This window comes from Formica exsecta, unplaced genomic scaffold (genome assembly GCF_003651465.1).
Source record: "Formica exsecta isolate Colony F162 unplaced genomic scaffold, ASM365146v1 scaffold3, whole genome shotgun sequence".
In the NCBI taxonomy this organism is placed as follows: domain Eukaryota; kingdom Metazoa; phylum Arthropoda; class Insecta; order Hymenoptera; family Formicidae; genus Formica; species Formica exsecta.
In genome coordinates this window covers 1,392,740-1,409,830 of record NW_021850256.1, presented here as the reverse complement: position 1 = coordinate 1,409,830, position 17,091 = coordinate 1,392,740, and the positions used below count along the sequence as shown (strand labels likewise).

Below are 17,091 nucleotides of genomic sequence, written 5' to 3'. Positions count from 1 at the left end.
ATACGAAAAGAATCATCGAATTCGAAATTTTTTTTTTTTTTTAACGTAAATATAAATTGTGGGAAAAATTATATTATAATATAAATAAAAAATGACAAGCTACGTCAAGATCTATTAGCGAGAGCTATCCTTTGGGGAAAGCTTCGGAGAACACTGACAATTTACACTTCTCGTGTAAAGTAAGAGTAGTTCTGGAGAAGTGTACGTATCTCTCGCAGAACGATGAACGTCATCGCTTCCAATACGCCTTTTCTCGGACTCGCGAGAGAGATTTCCTCGGGCCAGAATGCGAGAATTCCCGAAGGATCCGAAAATACGTGCCGGTACAGCGCTCACATGGGGCGGTTGTACACGGTTGATGACAGCAGCCGCGAAAGCTCTGCTGAACGGCGGCGTGTCGATGGGAAAGGTTTCGGTGTTCGGGGGACCGGTTCTTGGTCGAGACCGACGCTTCTGTGGGCCCGTTCTGACAGTAAAGTTAGGCGCCGGCGAGACACACGGCGGGGCAGTAAATGAAATTAGTTTGCGTTGCGCGCTTCTGCACATACGAACGACTGTACATACACGAGGGTCGTGGTTCTCGTTGCGAGGAACGGAATAGCGTGTCCCCCTGCGATCTCCACTCCCCCCCGGCAGTCATGCAGCGCTGCACCGGCGCTAAATATTTTGCTCCGTCCGTGTGACACATAATATTAATTAACGCGCTTTTGAGAATCCGTTTAAAAGTAAATTAAATAAAAAATCTCTTGAATGAATTATATAAGAACGATTCTACGTCTCTCTCGGATTCTATGTGTCTATCATTTCTATTTGTCCTTAGAATCTTTCGTCGTGTCACGACAATTTTTAAGCTTGTTTCGGTATCTGTGAATGCACGTTGTTCGAGTTGACCTCGGGCTACATCCTGTGGGAACCGATGTCAAATGTTTTCTCTCTCCCTCTCTCTCTCTCTCTCTCTCTCCCCCTTTCTTGTTCGCTCACATGGGACGTATGACCCTACGTGGACCGCAGACCGTAAACACGTTGCACATGGAACTGCTGCAGTGCCATGGCACTCGTTTTCCCAACGTAGCAGCGTCTACAGCGCCGGACGAGAATTATTGCTATCTCGCTTAATTTAACCTTTCGTTTAATTAATCACCCAACGTCGACTTGACCCCCTCTCCCACCACCCCCCCGTCCCCGTTCTCCCATAATTTAACGACGCGTTGCTGATGGCCTCGTACTTTTAGATACCCCATTGTCGGTTCCAGTGCATCGATGCAAAAAAAGACAAACAACGTTGCGGTATTCTGAAAGAATTTTCGTTAGAAGTCAAAAGGAAGATAGTAACTTACATTTTTGACAGTGTCGAAACGTCTCACGTTTTACATATTAAAGATTTTTTTGACAATTATTTACGTTTTTTAGGAAAAAAACATTTATTTAACAACCCTTTAATGCTCATACTTTATAGTTTTTTTAGTTTTTATTTTTGGCGCATAAAGAAAACTTGGATTATTTTATTTCTCGATAATGTATATATATTATAATATATATTATTATAAATATTATAGATATATATTAAAATGTCTATTTCAAAACTATCAACTTCTACATACGAATGCAAAATAGTGTCAGATTCTACGAAAACAGAGCACGAAAAATTTTCTCCTTCAAGATTTTTAAAAAGAATATGAATCGTTAGAATACATATTTTAATTTCATACTAATCATTACTCTCCAAAGTGGCGATATAATCGTGATATAATCATGATTATAAATTGACGGTTAATCGAATTAGTTGCGAGCGTTATTCATTTTAAAGGCAACGTAACAATGAATTTATTGCGCTTAACATGGCGTTTAATCCATTAAATTACACTACAACCCTTGACGGCGTAACGGTCGTGAGACATAAGGGGGGAGAGGGAAATAGCATTTTATGCAGTGTCAAATTATGTTAAATTTTCGGGATCGTAATTAAACCTCCAGTTACGACGACGATAGTAATGCAGAAAGCGTGGCCATAGTTGACCGGCGTTAAATCGAATTTTCCGCGTCGTCGAGAATTAACGTTATATTTACGATCTATCTTAATTTATCCGCAACATAAATTAAACTTGACCCAATCTACGTCGTGATGAAGGACATATACTGCTCGCCTGGATTTATTAATGATCAGTCTCCCTCGTACTTTGGTTTCTTCTGTCAAAGCAGTGGCGATCCATCAAGCGTCGACTCATTCTTACACGCGATACAAAATTAAAATAAGAATAATATGACAGGCAACTACAAGAGCACTGGTGCTCTTCTATTACAAAATATACTTTTTTAAATATTTTTGTCTCTCTATAGTGAAATCAATTCCGACTTTTACTTAGATTCTCTTCGATCAACGGTAAGCAATTAACTTACAATTAATTGCAGAGCAAGCTGGTAGAGCTCGATCAATATACATCAGTACCCAAAGGAGCGCGTATTTGTCTATAAACTAATATCCTATTTACTGTAAGAAAATAAACCGAGAATATCGAAAAATCAAAAGAGTGACAACTAAATGAGGCAGATTAGCATAGGATCGATGCTTGCGGTGACAGGAAAGATATCGAATTCTATAATGAAAAAGATATTCAAATCTGTTAGAAAGAAAAAGGAAGTGCCACATAAAAACTATTTAAATTTCGGGAATGTTATATGAATTGCATGCTAAATTCCAAAGAGGAGAACGTATTAACTTCTATCAAAAATTGCTACTTGATTTTTTTTTAATGATCTCGAATAAGAGGTCTCTTTGCCATTTAAAGTGTTTTAAAATTTACAATATTAGCTTATATTTTAATTCTTTAATTAAATTATTAGCGAGAGGATGGAAGAGATGGCTATTTTAACGGATTAACATTTTTTGATGGATACATTCTTCTGTGGTATCGAAAATTAAACTCATAAAGATAAAAAACGAATCGTAATTAATTAGACAAATTGTCACTTCCATTTCGTGTGATTTCCTACGATGTCACACGCGTGAGGATACTAATAGATTGATTATTGAATTTATTTTACATAACAAATGCTGCATCGGCAAAAAGCACATTTGTCGCATGTCGACACCGTTGTTGAATGATAAATGACTAGTATTATACGGTACCAATACGTTTCGACTGATTGCGTCGTAGATAGAGAAATATCTAATCGCTTATACGGGTTAACAGCCGCATCAATTCATCGATCAAAGTAATATCCCGCGCGATTAATCATTGTTATTCCGGCTGCGTTACGTATCATCGTACATTGTCAATTCCCGAGCCAAGTCGCGAAAAAGGTAATCGAATCTCCGTGAGCGTGCATAATACGCGAACATGTATGAAAAACTTGGGATTTCACGCTCGCTTAAGTAAACCCGAATTGGCGAGAGATAAAAAAAGATGAAGTGCGAGGCTAACAAGATTACAAAGAAATATAGGTGTTTTATCCCCACTCCCATCCCTTTTTTGCTCTCTTTAAACAATGTTTAATTTAAAGTACACGATTTTTTCAATGTCATAATTATTCCGTATATTTCGCCAACATTTGGCCCATGGCCATTTATCATCGTATTAAAATTGCCATATGTACATAGAGCGAAGTTTTCGGCAGCGACATTAATCCTATTACTTAAACTGATACGCGGCTCGACTTTATTCGCAAACGCAGTAAAATACGCGCTGGGCGAGACGTTGAACTACTTTCAAAACTAAAATACGATGTTAAATCTTTTAACTACTGTGAAATTAAGACAAAAATTACTTATAGTACAATAATCGTAATAATAAAGCTGCAGTATATATTCCCGTGTATTTAGAGAGATATTCATATTTAACATTATTCATATTAAACATTTTTTTGTTTTTTTTTAATTAAATTTAAATATTAACGTTTTCTATTTTCAGTTCGCATTTTCGTATCGGATTAATTGCGTAAGCATCTTCTCTTGCAAAAACCTAGGTCGACTGAATACAAGCGTGGACGCTCGACGTCGCGGATAAACGAGCGATCGTCTGCCAGTGCTCAACCGGCCGGAGGTAACGAATGCGACAAATTGCAATGGACCAACTTTTTCGATTAAAGTCTCGCTTGCTCGGCGCGATTCAAGACCACTTTCCCGGTCACGGCAAGTTTCCACTTTTAGCGACACGTAACCGGGAATAAATAAGGGCGCTCCCTTACGTTAAAGATAGCGAAGGCGGAGAAGCAGTTGTCAAACGACGGCCTTTGTCTTTTTTCTGTGGGATTTTATGTTAATCGTTGTAGAACGTGTAAAGTAACAATGATTACGGAATAACAATTACGACGGGATTACATCATGAAAGCGATACTTTACGTTAAAAAATCTCGGAACGATTCAATTAATTCAATTAAATAAAGCAGTTGTAGCAGCGTAAATCAAATTCTTTTTAATTCAATTTATTCAAAAAACTATCGAGATTTTACATATATACTGAATTTTATCTTTTTTTTTCTTCTTTTTATCTTACTCTCTTTTTCTCGTCCTCGTTAACATTCTTGTGAAGAAAATCGTATAAAAGTTATGGCAGTTCATGACAGAATACTACAGATATAATATCCTTAGATAAGGTCAAAATTTAAATCCAGTCTTTCGGAGCGATTCGAGTGTTAGAACAAAACGCAAGGGGACAGTTTCCGTTATCAAATAATACTTCGGAAACTTGTATTACTCTCGTAGGAAACGCATGACGACAATACATCTAGGATGGTATCGAAATAAAAGCACGCAATTTTGTTCCACGCGATCACGTCTGTAGCGTATAAAGTAAAGTAAAAAGAAGATGCTAAAAATTTTTATCGTGAAATATTTATTGGACGAACGTCTGCCACTCTAGCGTCAAGCAATCTTTAAACGGTAAATGACTAGCCCTGATACATGTAACCTAACACGATGACGTTGCCAAAAATCGGTGAAACTGCCGATAAAATTGTTAAAAAAGTAACACAATTTTTAATTCATATTTATCAAAATAAATTATATTTATCAAAATAAACTATTATATTATTACATACACACACATCTTTTTCTCCAGCACAAGAATATATATATAATTATTACATTTTAAACAATATATCACAGTTTTGTTTGTATATATAAACGTAACGTATATATCTCCCTATTTCTTAATATTTGCCGCTCTGTTGCTACCATACCACCTGCAACCCCTGCTCGTCTTGAAATGCTCACTCGAATGGTCTTGCTTTTTTTTTCGCCAGTTTCTCACAAAAATAGAAACGTCAAGCGCGAGAGCAATTTTCCGCAAGACGTCTTTGCAGCATAGCTTAGTTGCACACGGAAACCGTTTTCTCCCTCGAGGAACCGGGTATATTTTTGCCTGCATTTAGCACATTTAGACCAAGACGCGTTGCATTCTTCGCCCCTTCTTTTCACCTCGAAATGCGATTTCGTGAAAGACAGGTCTCGTTACAGATATTTCTCCATTCAATGGTTTATGCAAATACGACATATACATCGTTTCGTAGAGTCAATACGAAATAAATAGGAGATTTGTGTAAGAGGGATGTTCGGTAAAATTTTATCGACGTGAAGTATGATCAAAGAATAGAAAATCATCAAGAATAGCGCATTTTGCGCGTAAATTATCTCAAATTTTGCGATCCATTTTCTGTTCCCGACAGTTCTCCCATCTTTCCCGCCCCCTCCCCCAGTAGAAAATCATGTATATATTCTTCAAGGAAATATAAACTTTTATAAGCAATACATCATGGTTCACACATCATTATTCTACGTATCCGAAGAAGCGAATTTGCAAACTACAAGAAGAAACGACTGTTGATCAATATAAAATGTATTATCAAGATAGAGTCCGTGTGTACTTTGCGCAAACATTTATTCGATGGAGTTTATTCGGTCTACTGTTTGCACAGGGAACAAGCTGTTCTCACGAAAACTGATAATTTTGGCTCGATTTGCAATTAACTTATCTCTCCCTTGTATAAGAAAACTGGCGTAAAAGCGTGCGAATGGAAAGAACGAGGGTGTGTTGGTGAGAGAGAAAATAAAGAAAAAGACAAACGGGGAGAAAGAGAGAAGAAAAACGATTCAGTGGTGATGGAGCGTTGGCGATTAGTTAAGACAAAGAAGCGAGACACGATGGCGAAGAAACCGGCGAAATGGAGGAGTTCTCATTAGCCTTAAGAGATTTTCTCTCCCTTGGCGCCCTACAACGATTTTGCGTTGGCAACTTCATTCGAAATGTTTTTTACAAGAGCATTATCGTGGTCAGCATATATGCAGTCATACATTTATCGACCATATCTTTTAAGTATCATAATAAGTAGTTCCTATAATTATCTCAGATACAAGTCGCAATAGTGAGTTAAGAAAAAAATTTGATAAACATATATGTACACTGTGGAATAATTAAGTTTCAAGACTTTTGTATAAAAAATTTATTTTTAATCGTACAAACTTTAGACAGTTAAAAACTTTCAATGTAGTCCCCACCTAACTCGAGACACTTAGTTCAACGTCTCTGCCATTGCTCACAGCAGTTCTGATAGTATTCTGAAGCAAACTCTTTTAATATTTGATCAACGTTTTTTTTTTTTTTTATGTCATCTGTATTTTCGAAACGCATAGTTGACTCTCTATAGGCTTGTTGAATCATTTGTAACATTTCTGTTGGTGATTTTTCTAATTTAACGCAGAATTTAATATTGGCGCGTTGTCAAGCGTTTCTTCCATTACACCGATTTTTAAACAAAATTTTGTAATTTCGCGTGACTATATCTCATTAACTATTGAACCAAATAATTTAAAACTTGTACCATATGTTGAGTATTGAGTTGTGAATAACCCCCTAAAATGGCAGCACAAACGAATCAAACGTTCGGAAATGCGAAGCGAGTCTCGAAACTTAATTGTTTGATAGTGTACATAGATTTTGATAACGTTAAAGAAAAGAATCGTGTGACGTGAAACAAAATATACGCGAGAGATTGTCGACGAACACTCTCGAATCGGTATTCATCTGTGGTTGCAGCGTAAAAACGGATCTGATGGAGGAGGGGGCCAATTCGACTCTCAGCATAGCTAAGGTCGGACCTACGGACAGCGGAAACTACACGTGCCAGCTTACAACCCTGCCAGACCAACCTGCGACGGTTCACGTGCACGTTTTAAACGGTGAGGAGACTTTTAAATTTCGATATTTTCTCGACATTTTTTTATTGAATTGCTGTCGAAGTATCATCCATTCGATAATTCACTTATGTTAAACAGAGCGTGCCAAGACTGTTATTGTTCGATGTGTTTTGTTCAATTTAAAATTGCATAAAATTTGTAAAGAAATCTGTCTTTAAAATATTATCTGTCAACTCATAGAAAACTCGTGAAAATTTGTCTCGAATCATTCGAGATGACTAATATTCTAAGAAATAGACTGGTCACCAAGAGAGAAATTGTGTCGCAAGTCTTTAGTAATTGACAATGTGTATAGACTCACTCGACTATTTATTACTAAAGTACGTACTCTAGTAGCATCTAATATTTATCTTGAACTTGTGCTGTGCGCCTAAAAGTCTTCCGGTATTTGATTCCTGCGAGCAAGTCCGAGATGGAACTTGTTGCAAAGGACTTTCTTAAAACGCTTTCGCGCGCGAGCTTTACGACGAAACTAAGTACGTAAGTCGAATTTTCCAACTACGCGAACAAACTTTGCACGGTAGCTTTGATGTCGCAATATACTTACATATTATTGGATGCAAGCTCATATTATAATTTTCAAGCTAATCTTCATCAAATATCCTTCATCGCATTCCTCGAGCTAATAGAACATCTTCATTGCTTATTATTGTAGATATTTCTCTTTTTTTTTTACTAAATTAAGCTTGCAAATTTTAATTTTTTACAAAATTGAAAGCGTTATAAAATTGATGAAGAATTACATTTTTCAATTCTGGAACAAAATAAATTTTAATTATTTTTTTGCATTTTTTTTTTCAACAAGGTATTAAAAATACGAAAATATATTTCATCGCCAGAAACATCTCTATCTCGCAAAAATAACAGAGAAATTCGCGTGACACGATCGTCCAATGATGGATCGTCTCACGTCGAGACTCGCTTCGCGCGATATGCGAAAATAATACGTTCATAAATTCAAACGCCTCTTTCGCGTCTGCATCTTCACCTGGGAATACGAGCCGCGGAATTTGCAGTCCCACAGGAACATACAGAGTGAGACTCGCGCAAACGTCATTTCGATTATCTTCTACGTAGCGTAATATAGGCTCGGCACGTTCTCGGTCGGAATCGAATTATACAAGATGTTTCCCGATATTTGCATCATGTCGCTCACGCTTTCATTATAACTGATATACGACGAACTCATGCAAACTCGGTCGGGCTATTCGATAAGGAAATACTCGCAACTATCTGAGCATCCGACTTTGATGAGCTTCGGACGTGTCGCAGCTTAAACTAAGGGACGCTTTATACTTTTCTGTGTATATTTTACTGCGCTGTAAAAGTTTGATGGAATATCGGTGACAGTTCTTAAGTTTAACGCAAGAGATAAAAGTGATCCTCTCGTTTCGGCTACCGTTATTTTAGACAATATCCCCGAAGATTATCTCCCGATAAGTCGGAGAGATAACACTCGCGAGTGTTTCCTTGTGAGTGTTTTTGACGCTGTTTCAGGAGAAAGTTTAGCCGAGCTACATCATAGCGGCGCACGAGCGGGTGCCGCTAGCTCGTCGCTATTCTTCCTGGCCGTTGCTATTCTCGCCCGATCAAGCCAGGTGCTTAGATGAAGGCTTGACGACTTCCCACGCGGGTTTCGCGAGAACCTCGAGCTGGCGAGAAGCACCCCGTGACGATGACAAAGAGAGACACTACTCCACGGCGTTGAAAGCGAACTTTCGCGCGCGAACTTTTCTATTGCCGTGAGAGAGGGGTGGACGATAAAGGGTGGGCCAAAGAGAACGAGAGAGAGAGAGAGAGAGAGGAAGTGTGTTACGCGTTTAACATATTGTGCATTGACATAAGAGAAACGGAGACAGTTGGCTGCGTTGTATCTCTCGAAACGTCTTATTCTAAACATATAGATCGCACGGCATTCGAGATGTGCGCGTGTCTGTATCGCAAGAGAACACTACCTTCGTCAGTTTCCAGCGCGATATCATTCGAACGATTATATTCGAGTTTTGATCAAAGGATAGACGTTTTAGTGAACGACCGGTTCGGATGTCTTCTTAACCAGTGGATAATTTGCAATTAATTAGAATTGATAGTATTATACACTCGCACATTTCTAGAGGGAGATACTATTATATTACTTTATATACTATTATATACAATGTGATTATGTGTACGGATTTAATTATCATTTATTAGCGATACGTTATTCACTAAAGCGCCTATCCTAATTTTAGCGGCTCGGATTCGCCCCGATTTCCGCGTCTGCCTGCGGAGTTTCATCAAGCTTAAACGTTTCTGTAATGTAACACCACAGGATGCTTGCAAACCAACTTGATTAACCGCAAGGATAACAAGCAAGCTGCCGAGCAGATGTATCCTCATTAAGCAAATTATCAGGTCACTGTAAAACGGTACTGTAACACAATTATATTGATCATGCTGTTTAGCACGCGTTAATTACACGATATTAACATCCCGCCAAGTTATCCTAACGCAATCGACTAGAAATGGCAAAATCATAAATCTGTGCATCGAATAACCGATAACCAGTAAACAATAAAGGTCCGCGACGTAAACTGCTAATCGAGCTATTGGAGTAGCTGGTATCGCATATCACAATGGCTGATAATCGAGACAAATTGTTCGGTGTTCGATTCGGCCCCATTTATCACTATTCGCGTCATTATATTTCAAAATTCCGTGCATTCATAGAGACGTTTTTAACGTGAGAGGAATTAAAATAAAGATTTGCGCGTACAACTCGCAAATTTTTCAATTAACAGGCTTTCATCATTTTATGTAACATTATTTTATTATTGATAATCTATAAGCAGCAAAATTCTCGTAGATAGTCCATCGAGAGGCTATCGCCTATTGGTAAGGGGATTTGTCGATTATTCCGATCAGCTCACAAATTAGCGGATAATTACAATAATAATATATCAAAAACGGATATACGCATATATATTGTTATAAATCAATTTAATCTACGATTATTTTTAATGAAAAAATGCCAAGGAAAATGTTAGGATTAAAGCCATTGAATTATAATAAAGTCATTGAATTGACTATAACTATTCATTGAGATATCAATTATGTTCTTTATCACACAGTATTAATATTGTACATTTGTATAAATTTTATTCGCGTCAAGATACATTCAAATGTTGTCTTATAGCCCGTAACTGCCGTAACATATGCGAAAACAAACAATTCCGTACAGCGAAAATTAATTTGTGCCTCGTATTATATCACATATCTTGCACAGCAAAATTGAAAGCGTGGCACGTTAAGACATCATCTGAATGTATATTGTATAGAGAGATGAAGGTATCCTTGTCTTTCATGCAGCCAACCAAATCTCCATGCCGTGCCGAGAAAGAGAAAAAGAGAGAGAGAGAGGGAGAGAGAGAGAGAGAGAGAGACAGAGAGAGAGAGAGAAAGTGTGTGAGAGAGAGAGGGAGATAATGCGCTATAATATATAAATTTAAACTGATTCTAACATTTTTTTCGCGAAAAAAAAAAACGAAATCACGTAATATACAATATGAATTTTACAAAAAAAACTCACCTTGTCTCATTATATCATGACACTGATTTTAGAAATAGTCTGACAATCGTCTGAATGATAATAGTCTGAACGATACATAACTTTTGCCAGGTAAGTATTCTTATACTTTATATATATATATATATAATTATAATTTATTCTTTAAACGTAATTACATTATATTAACACTTCAATTTTTTGTTTGAAACATTATAGTTTCTTAAATAAGAAACTTTCTTATTTCCTTCGAATCTCAATTGGCCTATTGCATATTGAAACTCACAACACCCAATGAAAATTAATCACGTTTTCTTTCACACTTTTCTTTGATTTAATTCGGTTTAATTTTTCCATTTTTTGCGCGACGATTTCGAATCAGAAAAAACACCGGACATGATTTGACAATGGAATAAATATATATTGTGCAGCGCATCAAGGATGATCATTGATGAAAAAATGGATTAAATTTTTAATTAATCGAGCGTGGAGTGAATGAGAATTCTACGCGATCGACACATCGTGATGACATCGTCTCTTTTTCCGGTATCGCACGTTTCGTTCAAACGAGAGATATTTTTTTTCCCCGCTGGGAGTTCATTCGATTTCGTCAATCTTGCAACATGCCGTGAGACACGCCGGGAACAGGGAATGCACGCGAGAAGTAGCTTCCGGCACACCGATGGATTGGACATGCCACACCATCGATCTCTCCCCGTTGGATCTCCAGGAACTCTATTTATCTGCGCACAGTCCGCCGACACCCGCGAACGAGATTCTCCGCTCCGTTCGTAACTTCGCATTCCCTTTCGACAACTCGACGCATCGCCGTGGATTTTCAAACCATTGAACATCTTTCACAGTTACTGCGGCAATTTTGCCGAAATGAATATGGATATCATTTATAGTTTGCGAAAGCTTTATCGTTTAATACCAATCAAATTATAAGCCAACATCTGTGTGAAAATTGCTCATAGCTTGATCCTTAACAACGTGTGTTAAGGTCTTAGGAGTCTCTTAGACTTTGAACTTTAACCTTCTGAACGCAGATAAATAATTAAAAATGTTAATTTAATTTTGAAATAATTTTTTTCTTTTATTTTTTTTATATTTCTAGATAAATCTTAGACAATTAATTAAGAATAATTTATACCGTTTACAAATTTATTCAGAATAGAATCTAAAAAAGAAGTAAAACTGAAAGACTTTCTCATAACCAATTAAAAATTAACAAAGCTGCTAGTTAACTGCAGGAGTAGCTTTGACATTATATTGAACACACAACTAATATAAAAGCCAATCTCACTGTCGGAAACTACAAATAACCTTTTCAAAGTAAGTGTGAGAGTTTAAAAAAAATATATATATTTTCCTCGTTTATACAAGTTACCGTCAGAAACTTATGATTATATATAATTCTAATTCATTAATTTTTCTAGAGCAAAACCTCTGCACGTGGGACACGCTTCGAAGCCAAATGAAGGTAAGACACGGAAAAGAAAAAATCAACTGTATCCGATTATATCCGACTTTCTAAAACTTTTATCAAATAAGTCTCTTTACCCTCCTGGGTGAGATTTCGAAGCGCGCAGTGTGGATAACGTTTGTAACTTTTTACATTCGTCTTGAGAGAGAACGATGGCATCAACGCGCTCCCAGATTTCTCACCTTGCCCGTGTGGCCGATCTAACATGCCTTGAGAGGAAAATATTCAATGCGCGCTAGCGTCTCGTCGCTATTCGCGTGACTTGATTCGCATGCATTTTTCACACGTGACACGTGTCTACGCACGTCCAGACTAAAGCACGCGTGCACCTGGCTTGGGAAGTTTGTAAGAGTGAATGCACAGGCGAAATAATGTTGCGAGTCTTTTCTGAGCGTAGAAATCATCTTACGTATCTCCGAACTACATTCCAAAGTTGTCTCTTTCATACAAGTTAGGTATTTCTCTTTTAACAAGGAGCTATTGTCGGGCAATCACGTAATAATATTTTCTCGGCAATCATCGAGACTCGCGAAGACGAAGAGAATGAACGATTCAACGTCATCCTGTTTCAATCTACAACTATAGACAAACGGGCATCTGACTAGCTCCAAAATGATCGCGTGCCTGTCTATTCTCCACGTTTCATATCAAGTTCTGCGTGTTGCATGCTGGTATCTAGTGCCTGCATTGGCAGGCATCAGTTCGACGATCTTGTGGTATCTTCTTCACGCAAACACGGCTAAAGGAATAAAAATAAATTTTTTAAGCAAATAAGAATGAATTTTTAATTTTATCGGATACGCGACATTTTAAAAATGGCAAAATAAAAAATACTTGTATTTTTAGAAGAGAGAAAAAGAAAGAAAGAGAGAAGCTTGATACATATTTTTCTATGTTATTTATAATATCGATGAAGAATATTCGAAATATTTTTGTTAATTAAATACTCGTGTGTACAAAACAATAATTCATTGTTACATCATAACATTCGTAAATATCTATATAAATATAGTTATAAAGAAGAATTTTGAACGACAATGTAACATATATGATATAACCATAGAATTATTTTAAGTTTATGACAGATGTGACCAAAATTTGACTCTTTGAATTTTGCAAAACGAGTTATTTAAAATGTAATTGCAATCATCAATTTGTACAAATGCATCACGATAAAATTACGATTAATATCCTCTCAGAAGTTTTATATACAAACGGATATAATATCAACGGGGCCTGGTTCGCTTCTCGGAGTGTTTTAGTAATAGATGCGAAAAACATGCAACTTTACGAGGCGACGCGCGACGCTAACATCGGTCAATGCGGGGGAACAAAATTTATGAATCCCTCCGGTTCTTAAAGAATTGACGACAAAGAAGCATATTGCGCGCAAAATGCAATATCGAAGTTTTAAGATCGGCGCGAGACGGCAACGCGTTAGCTCCCCCCGCATAAGTAACAATAAAAAAAAATAAAACTACAACGTCACGGCCGAAGAAAATTATTAACCATAGCGAATACCAGAGAAAATTCCGATAAAGCGATTGATGCGAAAAGTTTTCGAATGTTTGCGAACGCGACACCGCAATTTGTAAAATAAAATTTTGGTCAAAACTTTATGTATAAAACAAAATACTTTTTGTATAAATAATATAATGTAAAATGTTCATTATCTTATAATCCATATGCTCTGCATCGATCGTAAATTACGTGACATTTGTATACATATTTACTCTACTAAATATATATTTCGTTAACCATTTGCGTGGATGTGACAATGCATTTATAATAATCGCAAATTTTAATGCGATTCGAAATATAATGTGAGGATGATAACTCAGTATGTAGATGTATAGTTTTCGTATATTATAAATTCATGCTCGGTATAATTAATACTAAAACGTAGCCATCTAAAGCTGAAACATCATAGCAGGTACGAGAACAAGCGTTTGTGAAAATTTGCATCTTGAGCAGTAGAAGGATTAATGTTTTTTATAAAAACGCAACGCTTGCGTTTCATCAATATTATAAAAAATTAATGAAGGATCTTTTCGCGCAGCGTGCGATACATGCTATCAATTTTAATATCAAGAGACACGGTAGTGTCTCGCGCCAAGTCATGCGCAGCAACAGTGAGGCACCCCGTGTATCTTTATACGATAATACGCGCTCGATAACAGGTTGGAAAATCCCAAGTAAATCGGTCATTCTTTTAGCTAAAAAAAAAAAAAAAAATTGCTCGCATATAGGTAAAGATGAAAACCTTTTTCTCCACCGAATACCAAAATTCAAGTATGTAAACGTGATTGTTATCTTTAAATAATCACGCGGAGATGGTGTAATCATATTCATGAAATTATCTTTCGATCGCGATATTGAGAATTACAAAAATTCGATGTTTTTGCTTTCGCGTGTGGGAAAAAATCCGCTATCCTGCTACATAGCTGAAAAATAATGTACAGCGTACATATTTACAACATTCCATTCGTAAAATTTAAATATTTCTCTTATTATTCGAGTAATCTGCCTTTTTGAGTTACGTTTATACACATCTTTTTCGTTGTATTATAAAGAAGATAAAAGTGGGGAAAATTAGTTTACGCATACAAGATTGTAACAAGGTATAATATCGGAAAGCAGAATAATTTCACATTTTGCAAATAGAAATTTTTTGTAAATATCTTTTGCCGACGCACAGTCTATGGGAGAGGAGTAAAATGCAAAAGCGTGAAAAAGATGTCCTCGCCAGAAGAGAACGCTGTTATTGCATCCGTAGGGTGTGTAAGTAAAATGGAAGTAACGCACACCTCCGCACATCGGTCGATGTTATATCGTTGAGAAGGAAAACCACATTCTCTTTCTCTCTCTCCCTTCCTCGCGGGAGCTGCTGGACGCAGCGAGATAGCGCGTCGGTGTCGGCGTTATAAATCGCCGCGATTTCATCCCTCTCGCGTTGTATATGTCCGAGTATCTAACTATGGTCGCGTATACCTACCTAACTATATGCGCGTGTTAGCCACGTTTTCGGGTTTCGCTTCTCAACTAGAAGGGAGAACGAAATCTGGAATTATTAAAGAGTGACGGTAAAGTGCGCACCGATGTGACCCAATTAATGCACCGCGAGCGGTTTTACAGGCTACAAACTGCGGAAAGCAAAGATTAAAAAATGGAAATTTCTCGAACGCGAAGGCAAAGATTACTCGAATATTCACAAGCCTCCCTGAAATATCTATCGGTCCGGATCCGAGCGGTAAGTCTCGTGCGAGCGAAAAAAAAATACGCGATCGAGCGTTTCGATACTCATTGTGCTTTATTATATTGGAACCAATATATTAGGACATCACATATCTTTAATTCAAATTAAAGGGGAAGATATCGATATGAGAAAGATAAGAAAAATTAAATCATCGCATTATGATCTGAATCTTTTTCGAAGGTTTAATAATCCTGACCTGCGATATGTTTCGTATAACTTAGGTTTATATCACTGAAACGCGCACGAAATTTAAGATGGAAATATTGTATATATATATTCAAACATAATAAAATTTTAAGCATTTATTTTGTTAATTTTTAAATCACTTTTATAATAAAACGGATATAAAAATAATATATGATATAAATTTGTCCATCGCATTTTACACGAAACTCGTTCCGTGAGACATCTCACTCAGCCTTATTCACAGTAGAATAACTCTATAAATAAGATGGCTCCCTAAGCAACGTCGGCTCGCGATGTATCACGTGTGCTCGCGGTCAGTGGGCTCTGATTAATAGCAACTGACATAGGGGGTGGATATGTCTTGCAGATGATATCACGCTCGATGCCTTCCGAAGGGGTTGTCACGAAATGTCATCGATATCTCATTGGCACATGTACGCGTTACGCAACGTAGTTACCCTGACGTATACATCTGTAATCGATAATTTTCGATCATGTCCGAATAGTATATGAAACAATAAATGAGATTATTTTTATTCCATATTCTTCTGTATTTTTCAAGTAGCAAATGAGATTCAAATTTTTTTGTTTTTGTTAAAAGAAGATGTGAGATCATTTCACTTTATATACGTATATTGAAATAATCGCAATTTTGATCGTTATTTAATATGGTATGCGTCTATTTTAATATTATAAAACATATTAATGTCAAAATAAATTTATCTTTTAGCGCGCGTTCGAGTCGGTATTTTTCATCGCTGAGCGATCTGGTACGTACGACCCATCAATCATATCAGAAATGAGTAAGTAGGTACTCTATCAGTTGATGTTCTATCCATATGTGAAAACATATTTACGCAACACGCATGAAATGTAATATTTGTTTATGTTTATTTACGCATCATCGACAAACGATAGAACACAAGTGTTATATTAATGCATCTATCCAAAACGTTTAAATCAAGATTTGATTTGCCCATCTTTTCAAAATTACGATTCGCGTAGTAAGATATTAATCAAAATTTATCAAAAAATTATCAAATTTATCAAAAAATTATCAAAATTGTGTAGTAAGATATTATTTATTAATTTTAAAAAAAAATAAAGCAAAAATGTTGTCTGTATATAATAATTTATTTGTTATAGATATATTCTACAATATTAATTGGGGAACATCCATTTTTAAACGAGATTTATCATGGCGATACAGTTACATGTTGTTTATGGAAAATTAATTAATCATTAATTGTAATAATTATAGCAAATTATTTTCCAATATTTGGTACGATCACATTTCGAACAGAAATTCGATAATATACAAAATGTATCGTATCACAACTTTACTGTTTGATATTGGTTATCGAGCGAATGATAAGGATTATGGCTAATAAACGATTCGAAGAGTCTGCAAACTTCAACATGATAAA

General features: G+C 36.4%; 1 protein-coding gene across 1 annotated transcript in view; it reads left to right on the top strand.

The window, feature by feature from the left end:
* The window catches only part of LOC115237568 (obscurin-like), a 31,619-nt gene extending 20,771 nt beyond the window's left edge, over positions 1-10,848 (top strand). Inside the window, exons 5-6 of the mRNA XM_029810700.1 lie at positions 7,032-7,174; positions 8,690-10,848. Of these exons, the coding sequence (XP_029666560.1) occupies positions 7,032-7,174; positions 8,690-8,802 (256 nt within the window). The 3' untranslated portion in view covers positions 8,803-10,848. The remainder of the gene's footprint in view (positions 1-7,031; positions 7,175-8,689) is intronic.
* Positions 10,849-17,091: the final 6,243 nt, after the last annotated feature.